Genomic DNA, 21,804 nt, shown 5'->3' with positions numbered 1-21,804 from the left:
TTCTTAATCTCATCTGTGACCCAGCTATCATTCAGCGTAAGGTTATTTAACTTCCATGTTTTTGTATGAGTATGCAGATTCCTGTTATTACTGAGTTCAACTTTTATTCCATGGTCCGAGAAGATGCAAGGAATAATTTCTATTCCTTTAAATTTACTGAGGTTAGACTTGTGGCCTAAGATGTGATCGTTTTTGGAGTATGTTCCATGAGCTGATGAGAAGTATGTATATTGAGTTTTGTTGGGATGAAATGTTCTGTAGATGTCTGCTAAATCCAAAGGTTGTATGGTTAGGTTTAAATCTAAAATTTCTTTGCTCAGCTTATTGGAGGATCTTTCCAATACTGCCAAAGGAGTGTTGAAATCTCTGACTATTACAGAGCTGGAGGAAATCAAGTTGCTCATGTCTGTTAGAGTTTCTCTTATAAATTGGGGCACATTCTGGTTGGGTACATAAATATTAATAATTGAAATCTCATCACATTGAGTATTACCCTTAACAAATATGAAGTGACCATTCTTATCCTTCCTTACTTTTGTTGGTTTAAAGCCTATTGTATCTGCAAATAGAATTGCATCACCTGCTTTTTTCTGATTACCATTTGCCTGAAATATGGATGGCCATCCTTTCACCCTGAGTCTATATTTATCTTTTAAGGTAAGATGTGACTGTTGTATGCAACAAATATCTGGCCTGAGTTTTTGTATCCAGTCAGCTAACCTGTGCCTCTTTAGAGGACAGTTTAAGCTGTTCACATTAATGGAGAATATTGATAAGTCTGGTAAAATGTTGGGTATCAAGTTTTTCGAAAGTCCAGTGGACATTTTTAATCCTTTCGCCACTGTGGAAGTTGGACTTTGATCAAAAGTTTCTGAGTGAGTTTACTTTTGTGGTAGAGGATTGGGCTGGTCATTATGGAGGATAGGTCTGAGAATATCCTGAAGAGCTGGTTTGGTTATAGCAAATTTCTTCAATATATGAATGTCATTAAAGTATTTAATTTCTCCATCATAAATGAAACTCAGTTTAACTGGATACAGGATCCGGGGTTGAAAGTTACTTTGCTTTAGGAGATTAAAAGTCGATGACCACCCTCTTCTGGCTTGAAAAGTTTCAGCAGAGAGATCTGCAGTCATTCTAATATTCTTCCCTTTGTAGGTAATGGATTTCTTATGTCTGGCTGCTTTCAGAATTTTCTCCTTCATATTAACTTCAGTGAAGTTAATTATGATATGCCTGGGGGATGTCTTATTTGGATTGAGTCGTGCTGGGGTTCTGAAACTGTCTGTTATCTGAATTTGAGAATCTTTGGCATGTCTGGAAAATTCTCTTTCATAATTTCATGGAGAAGGGCCTCTGTGCCTTGCGAGGCCACTTCATCACCTTGAGGGATTCCAATGAGGTGGATATTAGCCTTCTTTGAATTATCCCAGAGCTCTCTGAGAGAATGATCCGTTTTTGCTCTCCATTTCTCTTCCTCTTTGAGAGTTTGGGAGCGTTCAAAGGCTTTGTCTTCAATGTCAGAAATCCTTTCTTCTGCCTGCTCCACTCTGTTACTAAGGGATTCTACTGTATTTTTCAGATTTCTGAGAGCTGCAAATTCTTGCTTCAGTCCATCAAAATCTTTGGTGGTTTTGTCTTTAATTTCATTAAATTCTTGAGACAACTTTTGAATTTCTCCTCAAATTTCTAATTCCAACTTTTGAATTGCTCCTCGAATTTCTAATTCCAAATTTTCCTCCATTCTATTAATCTTGTTTGCAATCCAAATTCTGAATTCGATTTCTGACATCTCGGCCAGCTGCTTGTGAATGTGATCTTCAGTTACATCTGCCATATCTTTCCTTGGGGGGGGCGGGGTTGATCTATTCTGGTTATTCATGTTACCAGAGTTTTTCTGCTGATTCCGCCCCATGATTATTTTACACCATTTGATTTTTCCCCTGGAGCTTTGTTGAGGACCTGTACAGTGCTATGGCCTGAGAAACTGGGGACCTGTTTGGTGTGGTGAGGCTAAGCGGTTCTGTCTTGTTTTCAGCTGGTCTCTGTCCAACACTAGTGAAACAGTTATACTCTGGGTTGAAGTCTCAGCTGTGGAGAAATACCAGCAATTAAGTCACCCCACCCCACCCCCACCCCCAGGCAACAATTGGAAAAGGAAAATCAAACCTTCCTACAACCACACACACAGGGCACCACTTGAATAATCCTCAGGCGATTGGCTCAGTTCAAAAGGTCCAAATCAATTGTCTCAGTCAGCACCTGTTTCAGGTGGGAGAGTTTAAAAGGTCTCTGGCAGCTGGATCGCAGGGGTCTGGTGACAACTCAGATATGACTTGCTCCGGAGTTCTGTGAAGTCAGGAGGGCCCACCCAGCAAATAGATTAGTCTGGGAAGGTTGATACCTCCTTCCCCACCTTGCACCTCTGTCACACTCAGTCACTGATAGCCCTGCAGGGCTGTGACCCAGTGAACAGATAATCCAGGGGTTTGCACCTGCCTGAGTCACAAGGAAATCTATATCTGCTCAGCCAGGCTGCTGCGCTCTGCCTCTATCCAGCAGGGGGAGGTGAGGCCTGACAACCTCGGGCACTTGATGGAGGCTGGGGGGTGTTCACTCAGTTCCAGCCCCGCCCCTGATTGATGTTACTGACAGAACAGAACAGAACAACTTTGCGGGAATTTGTTTCTGTCCCTGCTAAATTCCCCTGCAGAAGAGAAACTGTTTTGAGTTCCCAGAGCCTGCGCTTCAGGCCCTGTCTTTACTCCTGCAGGTTTGTATTCGATTAGCTGTCAGTTCTAGCCTCCTGTCTTCCTTTGTCTATAGGCTGATGATCCACTGAGGGCCGGGTGCTTCTTAGGCTCAGTAAAGCAGTCCTCTTGGTCAGCCCTGCCCTGGAAATTTCCCGGCTCTGCGCGTGCATTTTCTAGTCCCCGTACTCCACTCAGGCCGGTACCACCTCAGGCAAATCCTTTACTCAGGGGGCCTGCATTTCCGTCCCAGATCTGTTCCACGGTGGTTGCCACCTGAGAAGATGCCCAGACTCCTCTGGTTGCCCAGGGAGACAGGGGTTGTGGCTTTGAAATATCCAGGAGTGAGCCCTATTGTTGCCAATAATGGCTACTGCTCTGTGCCTCTGGGCACCGCCACTCTGGTGTGGTTCCCTCTCAGCCAACCGTCCTTTCCTCACTCCTGTGCCACAGAATCAGCACCGACCAGCTGCAGTCTAGGTCCTGTCCACACCCCTCGAGAAATCACCCAAGAATCTGGACTCCTGGGGGTCAGGCCTCCAGACCTCAGAGTGAGAGTAGAGGGGAGTGCTGGGAGCTCAGAATTGCAGGTAGAGAATATATACAGTTTTATGCCTGGCAGGAGAATGCCGGCACCCTAGAAGGGGAGTTAGATCCAGTTTTTAAAGGGTCTCTCCTGTGGAGTGTAGTGGGAGGACCTTTGAACTCTGCTCCTTTGTTTGTGGGGCACTCCAAGCCATTCTCCTGGGGCAGGGGACTCCTGTCCGCTTGGTGATGGATTTTGTACCTTTTGTTTGTATCTTTGGGGTCGCAGCTCGCCTTGGCGGGGTTGATGTGCATTCTTCAACCTTCTCTCTTGGTGCAGCTCTAATCCACCAGGATACTTGCTAAATTTCTGTCCTTTAACTGTCCTTCTGGACAGGAGCCTCTGTGGAAAGCTAGCTTCAGTTAGCCATCTTGTCTCCGCCTCTTTTGGGTGTATCTTTATACAATTATGTTTACAGTGCTGACATACAGTATTAAAACATCATGAGTCGGAAATGAGAAACTCGCTGCCAGAGAGCAGTGGAGAATTGTTGCTAGGAGACTGGGCAGAGAATTGTTTCAAGTTTATTAATGCTGCAGCTACAAAATGATTTAGTTCTGATTTTAGTTCCACAAAATGCCAGAGGCTACATTTACCAAAGTCCTTCTTGTGGGCGGTATAGGTAGCTAGAAAGTTCTATAAGAGCAGGGTTTTTTCTGCCCTTACCAAAGTCAAGTTGTACTGTAATTCAAAAGCAACTTTGCTCTTTGAGTATCCACTTAGAAATCTGTTGTGATTTCCCCCATGGTATCACCAACCCTTTTGTTCTTCTAGATATGAGAAGAAGCTTGTGCTACAGAAACTACTATGCTGATAACCAGACCTGTGATGGGGAACTGCTGTTCAACATGACCAAGAAGATGTGCTGCTGTTCCTACAACATTGGCCGGGCCTGGAATAAGCCCTGTGAACAGTGTCCCATCCCGAGCACAGGTGGATTTTAGTTTCACCATTACCAAAAATATCAGTTGATAAATTACCCATGAATTGTTGGAAGAAATCAGTCTTAGGAAGAAAAGTGTGCATTTTGTATCTTCATAAGGAAAAAATGACACACAAAGGCAGCTGTTTAAATTCACACTTGATCTGTTCCTTCTAACTGAAAATTAAGTCATAGAATTTGCTTTCTAATTTATACCTCCTACATAACCAGGCTTATAGACTCAACATATCATAAAAATATCAGCTGTGAACATTGTTATCATTGTTACTGAGTTCTCCCTGTAACTAAAAGACTGGAAACATTAACCAAACCAATGTGACAAATGGGTGAACCATAGTTCCTATTGTTTTTATTTATTTTAACCTAGTCTAGGCTGGGCATGGTGACTCACTCCTGTAATCCCAGCAATCTGGGAGGCCGAGATGGAAGGGTCCCTTGAGCTCAGGAGTTTGAGACCAGTCTGAGCAACAGTGAGGCACTGTCTCTACTGAAAAATAGAAAAACTAGCTAGGCATTGTAGTGCATGCCTGTATTTCCAGCTACTTGGGAAGCTGAGGCAGGAAGATCACTTAAGGCTAGGAGTTTGAAGTTGCTGTGAGCACTCTAGCCAGGTGACAAAATACGACTTTATCCCCCCCAAAATAAAATAAAATAAAACTAGTCTCGTTCCAAAAAAAATTTAAAGGCATGTAAAATAAGAAGTAAGCATAAGGGGAAATGGCAAACAAGAGTCAGAAAGTTAGAGCAACAACAAGGCTAATACACAGAGAGTAAGCCAGGAATTCCTACACATTTGCCAGAGATGAGCAATAACTTTAGCTGCAAACTTGCAAGCAGCTCTTATGAAAAAGGAAATACAATCTAGTAGAAGATTCTCAACTATCTTAAAGCAACCTCAACAGTTAAGTGCAAGTGTTCTTGATACTGAGATCCAAGAAAAGTTTCTTCCTTTATATAGATAGAGAGAAAGACACTGTATGTTTTTTGTCTAACAAAAAAATCTAAATTATATCCTTTGAGTAAATGAAGTGAGACTCTGGCACAGTGTGCTCATAGCGTACAGTGTATGTCTGATATGTATCACATTCATTATGATGGCATTGTTTACCAGTGTTATGGTCTGCATTAAACAAAACTGCCAGGCAAGATACTGATTGGGGTATTCTGACGAGGAAATTCTACCTCATTCCCATCAAATCTATGTGTGGCATTACTTGATTGTCCGTGTAGCAGAAAATTATTTTTTCATAAAATGTACCATTCCATCCAATGTTGACTCCAGAAATAAAGTCATAAACCCTGCTTACAATTCTGATTTACCTTTACCCTGCAAAATGTTTCTAGATCAGGGTTTGACAAACAGCAGCCTGTAGACCAAATCCAGCCCACCACTTGTTTTTGAATAGCCTGCATGCTAAGAATTATTTTTATATGTTAAATGGCTTGAAAAAATTAGAATAATATTTCATAACATGAAAGTTACATGAACTCCAAATTTTGGTGCCCATAACTGAAATTTTATTAGAACATGAACATACTAATTTATTTACATATTGTTCATAAGAAAGTTTGAATGGTTTTGACAGAGACTATACCACTTGCAAAGCCTAAAATATTTACTCTCCGGCCATTTAAGAAAAAGTTTGCTGACCCCTAGTCTTGAACAATGGCCTTTAAAAGTTTTGATTATACATACTGATTAGTAAAATATCTGGGCGTATATATGTACATGATGTGTGTGTTTACATGTGAAATACATGTGAATATTAAGTGTATTTTCAATTATATTGAAAAGTGCTTTTATTATTTTGTGAACTATTCTAATATGAAATACACACACGAAAGAAACTTTCTTAAAGATTCGGTTTTCCAGAGATAGATGGAAATCCCGGTATTTTCTTTTTTCCCCTGATGGATTCATTGCACACTCTTTGGGAGACCACTTTGGACACCCTTGGTATAGACCAACATTTGTTTTCATAAATGACTTTCTGAGTTTTAAAAATCTATATGCTCTTGTATAAAATGCAAGATTCCTTCTTCATGTTGAATACTCACCAAATCTAGACATAGAATCTCCTTCAATATGAAATCTATGTATATTTTAGGAGTCTCTGTAATTTCTGTAGATGACCAACGCCAGCTGGCATTACACTTGTTGGAAGTGGGCATCCGTAGATTAAGGAAATAAAGCACTAGGTGAATGACATTCTATATTTTGATTAAAATACTTCGAGAAATTTTTTACTAATTTTCACTAAGTGTGGCCAATAAGGCAATAGCTATCTTAAGCTTACATTGATTATATTATCCCAGTTACAGACATGATCTGGAATTACAGAATCCTGGAATAAGAAGGGACCACCAATAGCATTCAGTTCATCCTTTATTATCTGTCAAGTTTGATTAATTCAGTCAAGAGGAAGACAGACCCAAAGGGAGAGAGGGAAAGGCAGAAAATATGGGAAAGTTGTACCCAATGAAATCCAGCTCCAAAAATTGAAGAAATGTTGAAAGTTGGTTGGTTGACCCAAATTAGGCATAGATTGACTTCATGTCAAGAACGTGGCTAGATTTTCTACGGTCTCCCTCACACTATTGAGGAAATGGCTTTTGCAAAATTTCCTCAAACCCTAGATCTCTGACTGCAGAGGAGAGAGAGGCACTCTTGCCTGTCTATGGGTTCAGAGCTGAACAGTGTTCACATTGAAATTCAAACTTCTCCAGGCAAGCACAAATGAAGAAATGGCATGTGTTGTGGAGACCTTTTCCTGCATTGTCATGTCAGCATGAGGGCATTTTTCTTCCTATATTCATCTTACAGCCAAGTTTACATCAGAAGGAATTTTCACATTTACTTTTTATATTAAATTATTCAAAATACAAACAAACACCTTTCAAAAATGCTTACTGAGTAATGACTTGCAGGCCAGTCATTGCTCTTCGGTGCCCACCTCCACCCCTAACACCTTTGTAATCATTGCAGATGAATTTGCCACACTCTGTGGAAGCCAGAGGCCAGGCTTTGTCATCGACATCTACACTGGTTTGCCTGTGGGTAAGTTATGACAGTGTTGTCAGAACTTTCTGTTTTTGTGTTAAGAAAAGGAGCACACACCATTATTTTCTTTATTTGCTTTTTTTTTTCTTGGAAGGAAAATTTGTTAAACAATGCCTTTAGCTTTATAGAGACACCGATTCTTGTTTGAAGCAAACTGTGCGAGCACCCTGGGTCGCTCCACCTCATTGGCACCAGCATTTCTTGCTTATGATTAAGGAGACTGGAAAGCTTTTCAGAAAATTACAATCAAGCTTAGTGAAACCAACCCTAGGCATCAACAAAGGGGGAGATTCTGGGAGCAGGGCCAGCTGCCATTCGATTTCCCACTCCTTCTTCTGACGAGGACCGAGTTTAATATGATTTTTCACACCAATCCTTTCATGTAAGTTGTTCACATAAAGCTCCTATTTTATCTCACGTGGAATCTCCCCAGATCATCCGCTTTGGGAATTTCAGATGCGAAGTAAAACTCCTTTCCATGTGAGGCCTCATCTGGTAACTGAAACAGCGACCGTGACAGTGGAGATGCTTGTGCAAGATTCAGAAGTACTGCACAGCATCCAGCCAGTGTAGGCAATGTCCTTGTGGTTGAAAACCAAGTAACATAAAAGCAGATGGAAGACGACTGCATTCTCAGAGTTCTTCCCCGGCGTGATTTATATGTATCCTTAGATGCCCTCTTCAGGCTGAGCGCTTGTGTCTAGCAGCAAACATCGCCACTTGCTTTGTTCCACCTTATTCCTAATAAGTAAACTGAAATCCATATCAACCTTTCCAGTGACCTTGTTTAAGAAAACAAGAGTCTGGTCCAGCAATCAGCCTGGCTCCTGTATAGTGCCAAATCCATATGACTCCACAGTCTAGTCAACGTCCAAAGAAACTTCATGGTTTGGAAAGAAAAACCGCTAAATGACATTGGCATGAAACACCTGGCCCTAGCTGCTTTGTTTTTCCCCTTCCCAAAACAGATCCTTCAGTCTTCAGAATCTGTAATTGGAAGATAAGTGGTCTCTAATAGTAATGGTTCTCCGTGGACGGACCAGGCTTGTACCCCAGCAAGGCTGCCCTCCAAGGCTGGCAGTAAGCAGGGACTCAAAACAGCACGAGCATCGTCTGCTAGAAGAGCTGGAAAGGCCTCAGACATCATCTAGTCCAAATGCCTTGCTTCACACAGGAGGAGACAGAGGCCCAGAGAGGGGAAGGGACTCACCCAAGGCCACCTAGCTAATTAATAACAGAGCTGGGCCCAGAACCCAGGCGTGACTCATAGCTGACTTTGCCTCTAGCTCTTGAAAACTAGAAATCTGATATTTAGCAATATACTTATTGTTACCAAATTCCACCATGATAAATATTTAGATGACTCAAAACGTGTTTTATTTAAGCTTTATACTCTCCTTTTGGACGATCTTAAGATTGTTGGCATGTGGAGTCCATGTGTATAAGGTTAAAACTATAGCACATTTCTCAATATTGTCTTAAAATATAAACGTCTGCAAGTTGAAGTTCAAATAAAACACAGACAAGAAAAAATACAATTTTTTATATATCCTTTTGCTATTTTATTCCTAACAATGGCTGGAAATTTGACTCAGTCTATTTTGTTAAACCTGATAATATTCAGCACTTATGTTTAAAATGCATAAATGTGAATATAATATTTCATGTTTTAACCCATACTGAACAAATGACCTCTGAATTGGTTTTCTGTTTGCTGGTGAAACATAGTTGTGGTGTTACTTCACATGGCTTTTTAACAACACAAATGACAAAAGTATGAAAAATCTAAAAACATAATTGCCCGTGTTCAAAATTGCCATGCATACTTTTTGGATTCTGAGCTGGTTGTTGCTGTTCTTTTCGTTGTTTGCCAATAAACTGATTAGTTTGCCTGCAAACAAAATCAAACCCTTTAAAAAAAAAATAAATGTAGAGTCTGTCAAATTTCTCCTTTAAATCAGGTTGGTTTACAAGTGTGATTCTTCTAAAACTACAGCACCTCTTGTAGCAGCAGTTCTCAACCTGTGGGTCACGACCCACAGTAACTGTATTAAAGGGCCATGCATTAGGAAGGTTGAGAACCACTGTCTTGGAGGCTCCCCTCGAGTCTGTGGCCATTTTCCTACAACTTATGCAAAGAGAGTCCCTGACTCCCTTTGGCTCCTGTCTGTAATAAGTAAAGTATCTCAACAATAGTAACAGAAACCTACTGAATTGGGAAGACTTGTGATTATAGACCTAGACTTTACATATGCCCCCTGTTTTGTCGAACTCTGCCAAGATGGAGGGACCCTCCAGGATAGCAAGCGAGTTGGTAACAGGTCTGTGAAGACTGTGTTAGAGTGATGTAGGACAACATAAAGGAGGAAGGATTGCCTATTAGCAGAGTCCTAGCGTCAAGTTTGGCCTTGCCACTCACTCACTGGCTGGTGGTCTCAGCACATTACATTCTCTCACCTGGCCTCAGTTGCATCACCTGGGTAGTGAGGATAGTCATAGTACCTAGAGCATCTCATAGGGTGGCTGTGATAACTCAGTGAATAAAGACAGGTTAAAGGTTTGAGAAATACACCAGGCTTGTGCAAGGGAGATGCTATTAATACTATTATAATTCACATTAGTATTACTCCTGTCATACTAGAGGGCACTTCAATGGTCAGGAGTGCAGAGAAGGTAAGACAGAAGATGGGACCAGGCCAGGCTGGTGAGGAGGCCAGGCCTGCTCAAAGCCTCCTTGCACAACTGGCCAGCCCTGCATTAGCAGTCCAGCTTCTGGCACTGCTCTCACTCTGACTTTGTTCCTATTTTAATCCTCACCAACTCACTTCCAGACATTGGTTCTTAACAGATTTGAATTACTGTCTGCCATGTGGAGTTGTAAGGACAGAGCCCAGGCCAGCCTCTGCCGCTGGAAGCACACACTCCCCTGCAGCAGTCCGTCGTCCATGCTGACCTCATCTTCACAGCCAGCCCTGGCCCAGCTTAACATCCCCACACCTGACCTTCCTCCTTTCTAAAGCCATGAAAACGAATGTGAAAGATCAGAGTTCTCTGTGACTGTGGGCTTCTCCTCTGTTCTTCACCAGAATACTTTTCCATTTTCACTAAATACCACAGCACACTTGGGGTGGAGGAGCTATTTACACTCGGAGATCACTTTTATTCTCATTTGATATATCTGTCTATCTACCCAGTAGATACAAGGATGGCTGTACCTGTAAAAAGTTGACATTCTGAAACAAAACCAAAATTTAGGTAGACTGGTGAATCTGGAAAGTGGTTTAGTTATCTCAGGTTACTATTCATTGGCATTCCCTCTTCCTATCACCCCCACCCGCACTGTGCACACAGACACACATGCTTTCCTGTCTTACCCTAACCGAGGATCAGGGGCTGTACTGTCACTCACAGGTGACTGCTCTGTTTCTAGATATTGATGAATGCCGGGAGATCCCAGGAGTCTGTGAAAATGGAGTCTGCATTAACATGGTTGGCAGCTTCCGATGTGAATGTCCAGTGGGATTCTTCTATAATGACAAGTTGTTGGTTTGTGAAGGTAAGTGGATGTTGTGACTTTGTCAAATCCAGAAATGGCCCAACTCATGAGCCACTTTACCACACTTGTCAAGTTTCACAGACATTCCGGAACAGTATCAAGCTCTAGAAATAGCGAAGGGCATGGGCCAACATGGAATTTCATACAAAAGAATACGCTAACTCCCAGTGGAAAAACCAGGATGGGCATGCCCCAGCCCCCTTCCCCCAACACACAATGCATTAGATTTCCCAGCTGATATGAAAAAGCTTTGAGTTCCTTGGTGTGTCAGATCACTTTTTTTTTTCACATTGCTTGAAAGTGAACATGAGTGGACTGTCATCTTGAGTTGACTCGCACAATCATGTTCTCTTCCAAATGGAGACTTTGCTACTCCCAAGTGAAAACAAGGTTAATGCAAATATTCCAAACGTATGAGAGAATTCCAAATGGCAAGAATAGCAAATTTGATTTTATATGAAGAATGTTGGCATGCATGCAAAGGGTACTTTTTTCATTTTCAAGTTACCTCCTGTTGCCATGTGTATGTACTGTGATCCTGAGCATTCCTTATAGCACTTCATATTTTTTCCTACATCTGGGAAAGATAGTATTCTTTTACATTTAAGTAAAAGGGATATTACTGGTTATTAAATATACCATGTGCCCTAGGATCACTGGAATAATTTTCTGCTTAATACTTAAACTTAGGGCCCATACCAGAATTTTTCATTATGTTTGAAAGGGCTGTTACTCTTAGAGTATGTCTTATAGCACATATGTCAACATTTTAATATTAAGAAAACCCTTTTTTTAATAAACTTGAGACAACCAGTTTATAGCATGAATAAATTTATTGTCCTAAGCATGTACTTGTTAAGTTCTTCTCACCAGGGTTCTGGTTACTATGGCCAATAGCGGGAATGGGGTGGTTGCCAGTCTGAGCCTTCCCAAGGAGAAAGCAAGTCAGACCTTGGCCCCAGTCCCTGAGCATTGGGAAGGCATCTAGGAGCAGGTACCTAGAGAGGAAGTGTGGGTATTGGGGGAGGAGAAAGGAGCCCGTGGCAGGTACTCTTATGGTGGTAGAGATGCCCGCCTTCCTCATAGCCACACCCTTCTCCTCTCACACAAGCCTCAGGATGCCTGCCACCTTCTCAGGCCAGTTCCCCATCTTTTTCATTCAGAGATCCCTTTGATGATTACTTTATCCAGGTACCTCTTTGCTATTTATATTTGCTGAAGCAATAGCCCTTGGCCAGAGCCCATAAGCAAGGTACCCATGAGCACCACATCAACTAGACCTTGCTGTATCCATGAGACTGAGAACACATGGCTGTACCAGTGCAACAGTAGGGGCAACAGTCAGGGGGTATTGAGATGACTGGGTACTCTAATGTTTGGTTTCTGTTATGCAGACTATCCATCTTCCAGGTGAGAGTTTAATCTAAGATCAGTTGCTTTCCAGCATACTCCTAGCTCTCAGAATCAGAAAATGAAGGTGGATTATTTAATATATGCCTCAGCTGACATTGAAAGAGGATTCAATTCGCTGAAATTGGAGTGGATTCCAGAAGTGATTTAGGGAGCCTTCATACATCTGCTCCCCCCATGTCTGCATAATTTTCAGCTGTTATATCACAGGAATGCTTGTCCTTGACATCATTTGGCTTCTCCAGTGGCACAATCTATCTCCTATGTTTCTATGCACCTTCAGTTCAGAGCAGGCAGACCTAGTGAGTGACGTGGCACTTGGGTATATTGTAACCCTAGGTGTGCTGAGTCAGAATCTGCATTTTAACAAGATCTCAAGTGATTCATACAGACATTAAGGCTTGAGACATTCTACTCTATAGGTCATACAACTTTCCAGACCAAAGCAGTCTTGGGCTTTGAGCAAATACAAGGCTTCCTGGGCTAGGAGTCTGTATCTATATCAAGTCATGGCCCTAGCCAAGAGTTCATAACTTTTTTTAGACATGCGCATCTTTAGAGTCCATACGTCCTCATGAATCAAGTACTTGAATTTATAAATAATATTACTAACATGGAAAATTTAGATAATGAATTTTTAGTCTTCTGTTCTCTTTTTACTAAAAAAAAAAATAAATAAAACTTTATTTTCAATTTTAGGTTCATAGCAAAACTAAGAGGAAGGTACAGAAATCTCAGATACTCACTACTCCCACACACATAGCCTCCCCTGTTATCAACAACCCCTGTCCCGGAGTGTTATATTTGTTATAATTGAAGAACTTACATTGACCCATCATTATTGCCCAAAGTCCATAGTTTACATCAGGATTCACTCTTGATGTTGTATATTTTATGAGTTTGGACAAATTTATAATGACCTGTATCTACCATTATGGTATCATAGTGTATTTCCACTGCCTTACAAAGCCTCTGTGTTTCCCCTCCCCAACTCCTGGCAACCACTGATCTTTTCACTGTCTCCACAGTTTTGCCTTTTCCAGAATGCCATGTGTTTAGAATCATACAATACACTGCGTTTTCAGATTGGCTTTTTTCACTTAGTAATATGCATTTAAGTTTCTTTCATGTCTTTTCATGGCTTGATAGGTCATTTCTTGTAATATTAAGTAATATTCTATTGTCTAGACGTACCATAACTTACTTATCCATTCACCTATCCACAGACATCTTGGTCTTCCAAATTCTAGCAATAATTAATAAAACTGCATAAACATTCATATTGTCTCATCAAAATAAGAAAATAGACACTCGTTTTCATGTGTGAGGCTTCAGTGACTGGACACCAGATTCTGTTCTCCTTCGAATTAAACTCCCTCTTGTGATTGCAGACATTGATGAGTGTCAGAATGGCCCGGTGTGCCAGCGCAACGCCGAGTGCATCAACACCGCGGGCAGCTACCGCTGCGATTGTAAGCCGGGCTACCGCTTCACCTCCACGGGACAGTGCAATGGTATGTAGAGCCCCCTGGCCGGGTGTGCCCACCCTGCAGGTCATCTTCACCAAGTTCAGGGACCCTCATTTCTTTTGAGATAGGCTGAAGAATATGTGAGTTAAGATTTAGATTGATGAACTATAGTAACTAAATTATCAAAAAAGAAAATTGTTAAAATGCTTCACCATTTAGCTTTTTCCTCTCTTTATAGATGAGATGTTTGCAAAACAAGAACTAAACCACTTACATGAGTAGATTTCATATTTGCCTATCTGTTGCCTTGCCTACAAACACCCACCCCTGCACACATACACAAGTATACATATTCTCTCTCTCCTTCTCTCTCTTATAACCAGTATTTGGAATCAAGTAAGTTTTTTTTTTCCTTCCACAGAACCCCTCTAAGGCAGATGAGCTTTTCACCTTCTTGACCATATACCCCAAATCTGGATACTGAAACTCTCCTCAGATGAGTCAGATTAACCTGCATAAACTGAACAAACAAAACAAGCAATATCACTTTTCTTCCCAAACATCTCAAAAGCCCACAGCACACATTAAAAGCCTATTATTAGCTATAAGTCACTTACAGTAAATGAGAAACCGTGTTCCCAAGAGGTTAGATTTTTGTTGTTGTTGTTGTTGGCTTTTGTCAGGGATGTGGTAGAAATAAGAAGGTTGGGTGTGTTACCAACTTAAATGGATGATAAAGTTCAGTCTCTGATGGTATCTTGTAGACATTGGTATGAAAATTTAACACTGGTATTTCAGCCCAGGAGCCATATAGTACCTAGGAATGATTTTCTTGCAAGTTTTTAAGTAATTGTGAATTATTAGAATTTAGCAGAGAGGTCAGGAAGAATATGTTATTTTGCTTATGGCTCATTTCACAGAGAGTTTCCTGGGTATTTTATGCGCTAGTGAATGAAACAACACAGGAGAACATGGTCAGATTTTCCTTGGATTTCCTTGCCTACCAGTGATTAAGTGGTAGGAAGTTCACTTCTCTCTGTCGGGTATTTTGCATTGTTTTATGAGGCCTTGGTGGGAAGAGGGTGTAATAGCAGAACAAAAAAATCACTTTGAGAACCAAGACTTGTTTTGTTGAGTTTCAAGGAACATGTGCAAGTATTTAGTATTTTGTCAACAGGGCTGTTGTTATCCGTGTATTAAAAATACAGGACAGGAAAAGTAGGGACGTCTCTGATATGAACCACAATACCCTAGTGGAACTTGGCGTGGATATCACTTCCCTGCATTTTGCTCGTAATTTATATTTCCTTGGAACTGGGTGAAATAATTCCAGGCAAAATAAATAATTGCTGATAATATAGAATGTGTCGTTTCACACCATTTTACACTCACGTAAGAAGTAGGACAGAGCTATTTATAGATCAAGACAGGACACCCAGCCTTAACCTGCTGGAGCTTAAGCTCTTCAACGTTTTTTTGGTGGAACATGAACTTACATAAAATGCATCTGGCCTTACCAGCAGTAAGTGTTATGGGCAAAAGTTATTTGTAGCCAAAAGCTCAATTTCTCCCGTTCATTGAAATCATCAGAAGAAAAGGAATGTACTTGAGTTTTGCAACTATTCGGCCTCCAGGGTTAAAGACTTCATTCTGGAAATGTCTTCATTTAGGTCTCACTTTTTAAATCTTTTAAAATATCTTTAAATAGTATCCTGTACTTAGCATTTTTCAGGCATGTTGCAAAGTACTCTTCTCAGCCTGCATTTAAAATGGAAAGAACTAAAACTTTCTCTCAGTGATAAGATTTTTAGCTGAATTCACAAACACGTCATTTCACACCTCAAGTCACATCTGGCCGTAGCACCCACACTGTTGCTGAGAGATCCCTGGGAACAGTTAGACATCCAAGCTCGGGACGCTGGGGTGGCCTCCATGGCTGGGTCAGCCAGAGCAAATGCAGCCCCTTCTGAAATGTCTTCCCCAACTAAAGGCAAGAGACGCTTTTTTTTCATAGCCACCTCTTCCATGGTCGTGGTCTCCTCTCTCTCTGCCGACTAGGTTTTTTCCCCCAGCAGCCTGTTCATACCTCCTAATCTGACCTCACATAGAATCTCCAGGGGGGTTAAATCCTGGTGCTTACAGTAACCTAGTTTTCTGATCGCAGACAAAGTGAAAACTTTACAACTAAGTTCTCTAGAACTGTTAACTTTCTGTTTCACCAATAGAACCTCAAAGTACTCCATATTTCATTTTTTAAAAACCATCATGAAGTAGGACCACAGAGGAAAGACAGTTCTTTGCTAGAGAGATCCTTTATGCCCTCTGCTTCCTTGTGTGACCCAGAGGTAAAACAGACCTGTTCTCCTGCCTATTCCCAGATCCAGGTGTCTGGATGGCTATCTGCAGGTGCCAAAGGTTTGGGCAACCATAAACTTTATGAACTTTATGAAGTTCAGCTCCCTTCATAAACTTTGGAATGGAAATCAGTTTCCTCTGCCTATTCTAGGAAGCAGTTTGCTCATTTTAAATCTGTTTTCTCAAGCGGGAGCACTTAGTTTATTTACTAGAATTTCTGTGTGGGCTAGCGGTAACTCCTACGTTGCTGTATCCCAACTTCTCTTACTGACACAGTTAACCTCACTTGGGACTGTTAAATGGTAAAGTGACCCATTAGCTCTAGTAAATAGGAGGCAGCAATAGAGTGGCAACCTGAATATGTGAAGCAAAGCAGGTAACTGTTCTCGGACAGTTTAGGTTGCTCTGTGCACCAGAAAGTGCCCATTCCCAATGGCTGTGCACTTAGAAGATAGGGCAGGAGACCAGTGAGTCTGGATTATTCACTTACGAGCAGGATGCTGTGTGCTCTAGAGCATCAACAGCAAAGTGGCCACTCTATTTATTTTCCTCTGTGACAGCACAGTGCTCTTACAATCACAGTTGCTCTACACGTAGTCTTGAAAACTTTAAAAAATTGGAGACATTCTTAGGCATGTAATCATGTCATTTTGTGAATTCACGCATTAAATTCTGCCCTCAGAAATCAGAATTCAGGAAAGCGACAAAGAGGCAGGTGAGGATAAATATAATTTAGAGCTTAAAGACTGGCAGAAGCAAGAGGAGGGGGCTTTTCTTCAAGGGAATGTAAACAAAAAGAAAGTGACATCATCAGGATTGTCGTGTGCTGACAGGAGCCTTGTGTGGGCATGAAGTCTTGGATAAGATGGAAGGAAAGGTTTTAGGAATAAGACAAAACAGGTGCAGTTTGAAGAACAAGAAGCAATGTGGGTTGTCCATTAAAAAAAAAAGACTTAATCTTAGCAACAGGATTTATTTGATTTTGGTGTAAATTTCCAAAGAAGGCTGTGAAATATCTATGTTGTAAATCTTAACTAGACAAAATACTTCAATTGATTCCATAGTCTGTGATGCTGTATAGGCAGAAAATCAAACAGAAAAGCCTCCTGGCTTGAGATTTTCTCCTCCATTCTACTTCTAAGTCTTTTTTATCTTTCATTTTTTGATTCCTTCCCTATTTTTCATCATTTCATGTATTGTTAACATACTCTGAATATGCCTAGTAAATCAGTGTAAGTATTAACCAGTTTGGGGGCAAAAATAAATATAATGCTAACATCCATTTTACTAATTTAGTTTAGAGCTAAGATTACTCCTAATACTTGGAAGTAAATTATTTAATTAGATTTTGTCTTCTAAGTCTCCCTTTAAGATGCTTAAGATGTTTTTATTTACAGATCGCAATGAATGTCAAGAAATCCCCAATATATGTAGCCATGGACAGTGTATCGACACAGTTGGGAGCTTTTATTGCCTTTGCCACACTGGTTTTAAAACAAATGCTGACCAAACCATGTGCTTGGGTAAGTATGTAATCACCATTTTATTTTTTTTCCAATATGCTATTGAAAAATTCATTGCCATCTGAATACGGGTAAAATTTAATACTAAGTCTTTTAGTAGTTATTTTGCTATTTACCAAATAAAAACACAGGCAGGTGCACAACAGTGATATCCTATTTAATTTCTGGCAGTCTGAACATAACAAACCTTTTTCTTGATATTCATTTGCCTGTCAGTTTAGAAAAACTTTTGACTAAGGGGGAAGTTGAGAAATACAGTAAGAAAAACAATTTTTGCTAATGTCGATGGCCTACTATTCTTACGTAATATTCATGTGGGTTTGCTTCTGAGTGTGAGAATGAGCATATTTTGAGAACAGTCTGCCATTTGTACCAGATTCTCAAAGGTAAATTTACAGATCATACAGAGTCAAAAAAAAGTTAAGAATCATTTTTTTTTCTAGGGGAAAAAGAACTCACGATTTTAAATCTCTTCCTTGATTTCAAAACTGTCAGGATGCTGGTTTAGAATAAACATCAAACTTCAAACATGTAACTGACCATTTTCTCACTAGGATCCTTTTTCTGTTTTGAAGCAATATCCATTAAGTCTTTGGGGGATTTCAGGAACATGAGTCAGTTTTAGAGCTGGAAGAATTACTAGAGTTCCTTTTAAAGTGCTTGCCTTTGACTGTAATGTTCATCCCGAGTACAAACATTTTCATAAAGTTTTAGTTTTCTCCAGAGTAATAACAAGTTTTCATTAAAGGAGTATAATTAGTCCTGCACATCACTGGGCAGCTAACCCTTACATAGCCATGAGACTTTGCCCAAGTTTCTCTTTCATCCATCTCAATCTTGCAGAACCCCCCCTAAAAAAGAACCTGCCCTCCCAAAGATCTTCACCAGCCTGGCTAAAAATGAATCAAGACAAAAACTCGTGATTGTTGGCAGTGACTCACTTGGATGTGGTCTCCAACAACACACACACACACACACACACACACACACTCTAGAGCAGTGGTTCTCAACCTTCCTAGTGCCATGATGTATTTTCACTGTTACAAAGGGGTTGCGACACAGGTTGAGAACCGCTGCTGTAGAGTCTGTTTGGATCAGCAATTGCTTCCTGATTCTGGACCACAGATAATTTATCTTTACGTCCCAAATGTAAAGGAAAGGAAATCCCAATTCTAATTTTGCTATCCTCAGGTGTTACCTTCCACTCTCTCTCTCCTTTTGCCCCTTGCCTACCTCATTCTTTCAGACCAAGAGTATCGACTTTGTTTCATTTAAAGTTTTTACATCCTCCTTAATATGGTGTGTAGGTACACATTTCTAGGCAGCTGGAAAGATGCTAGCTACAGTGACAAGATGTAAAGACATGTAAGATGCCAGAAAAATTTTACAAAAGAGTCTAAGAGAAAAGTCATAGACCAGTAAAAAGCCAGGTAACGATGCAGGAGTGTGCGAGAAGACCAAATTAAGCGCCAACACAGTGAGATAGTTTAGAAGAGTGATTCGTCATTGATGGAGTTGTCCTGTGCTTTTAGCGGTGATTGGGAAAGATGCCTACAAGGGCAGAGGAGCTAGAAAAGCTGTGTTACTTTGTTGACTGATTGTGGCGTAAAGCTGGGTAAGTCAGTGCTTTTCAGTAAACTGGAGTGAGAATCTTAAAGATTGAAATTCGCCCAAGGTGGCAACCCAGATGCACGCAGAATTTTTTCCATTTTCAAGTGGAAATATTTGAGAAGAGTGGCGATGGAGGATAATTCTGGAAGTAAATAGGATAAAATAATGCTCATTCAGGCCTCGTGTCCTTAGTTTGCTTTCCTTTCTCCTGCCAGCTGAGGACAGGGTTTATTCCCGAGGTTTGGTTAGTCTCCTGCCTCTGCTGGTTTCTCACAGTGAGCTTCCACTGGTGAGGCTAATACCAACTTCAAGAAGTTCTCAGCCTCCGTGAGAGACTTTGTAAACTCCACAATGCTCTTTAACCCTAGTAACCATGTCACTGCTTTTTCCATTAGTAATTTTATTTCTCCACGGCCTTTCTTCCTACTAGATATCAATGAGTGTGAAAGAGATGCCTGTGGGAATGGAACTTGCCGGAATACCATTGGTTCCTTCAACTGCCGCTGCAATCATGGTTTCATCCTGTCTCACAACAATGACTGTATAGGTGTGTATGCCAAGTAGTACTTCCCCTGAGGAAGTCTGTTCATCTGTGTTCTTTGTGGTCAGTGCCCTCTCCTATGCTCTAGTTGTCTTTTTTTAATATATGCTATCTTATGCATAACAATTGGTTATAGAACTTGTCAAATATAATGTGTCAAATATAACATCAAATATATTGTGGTAGTCCCCTCCTTAACTGCAGGGGATACATTCCAGGACCCTAAGTGGATATCTGGAATCTACAGATAGTACCAAACCCTGTTTATACTGTTTTTTCCTATTTATGTACATATATACCTACAATAAAGTTTAATTTATAAATTAGGCATGGGAAGAGATTAGTAACAATAACTAATGAAAAAATAGAACATTTATAATAATATACTGTAATAAATGTTATATGAATGTGGCCTCTCTCTCTCAAAATATCTTATTATACTAAACTCTCCTATTTTTAGATCACAGTGGACCTCAGGTTCAGGCAACTGAAACTCTGGAAAGTGAAATCATAAAGGGGGTGGGGGGGACTACTATAACTAAAATATACAACAGCAATTTTTGTATGGAAATTACATAATTAATGAATAACATGAACCTTCTTATCTAGAAGTTTCACTGTAGCCTCCATTAAAAAAAATAAATTATTGAATCTATAAAATCCCCCTTGTAAAAGATGCTAGACAAGAGTAGTGAACCTGTTGTGCCCAAGTCGTGGGATCCCCCACATAAATCACCCGGAGACCAAGTCCGATGCAAAAGCAAAAGGTTGTTTATTTACAAGCTTGAGCCTGGGCTTCCTGGTCCTGGCACAGCAAGAGAGCAGAGAAGCCCCGATCTCAAAAAGGAGGGAGGTTTTTAAGGGTACAGAAAGCAAAAAAAAAAAGGGAGGGGGTGTGAGGTGAGCCTCTGGGGCGAGCTGATAGGGGGTCTAGGGGACTGAGCAGTACTTGTCCTTGGCTGTCTGGGAGAGTGTTGCTATCGCTCGGAGCAGATGCTGTGCAAGGGCGCAGATCATGGGGCAAGGATGGGGGGGTGGGGAAGGAAGCAGTTTGCTTAACGCCTTTGGTATGCAGCTGCAAAATGAAGGCTGAGGGACAAGATAAAGTTAGTTTTAACAAAATGGAGTTAACTTGGTCCTTACAAACCAACTTTTCTTTTTATTTTATTGTGTTATAGGCTAATTTAAATCCTTCTAATTGCAAGAATAGTAAATAATGTCTTTAGCTGAATTAGGTGTTGGTAAATCAGTTTCAGCTTTTAAAAATAAAATCTGAAGTAAGATCAAGATAAAACTGATATAAAATGTGAATATAAATTATCAATCTCTAATATAATAATGTAACTTTATCAAGTTTGCATAGGTTCTCAAAGCCACTCTACTATTAAAAACTATCATAGATCTTTATTGGAATTTCTTATGTTTGGCTGAGCCAGCAAACGCCTCTGAAATTCAGAATAAGTATTTTTCCCTTCAAAGGTTTTGGTCATTACTAGGATTATGACATTTTCTTTGGAATATATCAGAAGGATTGTTTTTGTTTTGTTTTGTTTGTAGATGTTGATGAATGTGCAACTGGAAATGGGAATCTTTGCAGAAATGGCCAGTGTATCAACACAGTGGGGTCCTTTCAGTGTCAGTGCAATGAAGGCTATGAGGTGGCTCCAGACGGGAGGACCTGTGTGGGTGAGTGTGGGGTCGGAAGCACCCTGGAGACAAGGCTGCCAGAGACCACTCAAGGACTCATCCTTCTGGAAGCCTAGAAGAAGAATCAGAGTAGAATTACACTAATCCTCTCTGTAAAAACTTTTTTTAATTAGAAAAATATATATATATAAATCATTTTTCCCATAATTATTAACAATTAAGTTATTGTACCGAGAGAACAATTAAACTGTTAAATCTGATAAACAGTTAAATTGTTCTGTAAACAATTGTGATTTTTTTTTATTCAGAATACTTAGCTTTTATATAAGCTTAAGCTCTTATATAATCTCTT

General features: G+C 40.4%; 1 protein-coding gene across 3 annotated transcripts in view; it reads left to right on the top strand.

Moving 5' to 3' along the window:
- Positions 1-21,804, top strand: part of FBN1 (fibrillin 1) — a 242,553-nt gene that overhangs the window by 183,730 nt on the left and 37,019 nt on the right. Inside the window, exons 42-48 of one of the 3 annotated variants that reach the window (XM_053593723.1) lie at positions 4,111-4,269; positions 7,266-7,337; positions 10,771-10,896; positions 13,698-13,820; positions 17,528-17,653; positions 19,695-19,811; positions 21,363-21,491. In XM_053593723.1, coding sequence (XP_053449698.1) covers positions 4,111-4,269; positions 7,266-7,337; positions 10,771-10,896; positions 13,698-13,820; positions 17,528-17,653; positions 19,695-19,811; positions 21,363-21,491 — 852 coding nt within the window. Of the gene's footprint in view, positions 1-4,110; positions 4,270-7,265; positions 7,338-7,773; positions 8,288-8,308; positions 9,239-10,770; positions 10,897-13,697; positions 13,821-17,527; positions 17,654-19,694; positions 19,812-21,362; positions 21,492-21,804 lie in introns of those variants that run through there. The other 2 variants (XM_053593726.1, XM_053593725.1) reach the window with 2 other exon arrangements.

Source organism: Nycticebus coucang, chromosome 6, assembly GCF_027406575.1.
Source record: "Nycticebus coucang isolate mNycCou1 chromosome 6, mNycCou1.pri, whole genome shotgun sequence".
Classification (NCBI taxonomy): Eukaryota; Metazoa; Chordata; class Mammalia; order Primates; family Lorisidae; genus Nycticebus; species Nycticebus coucang.
Note: the sequence above shows the minus strand (reverse complement) of the source record. Positions and strands in the feature narration are given on the sequence as shown.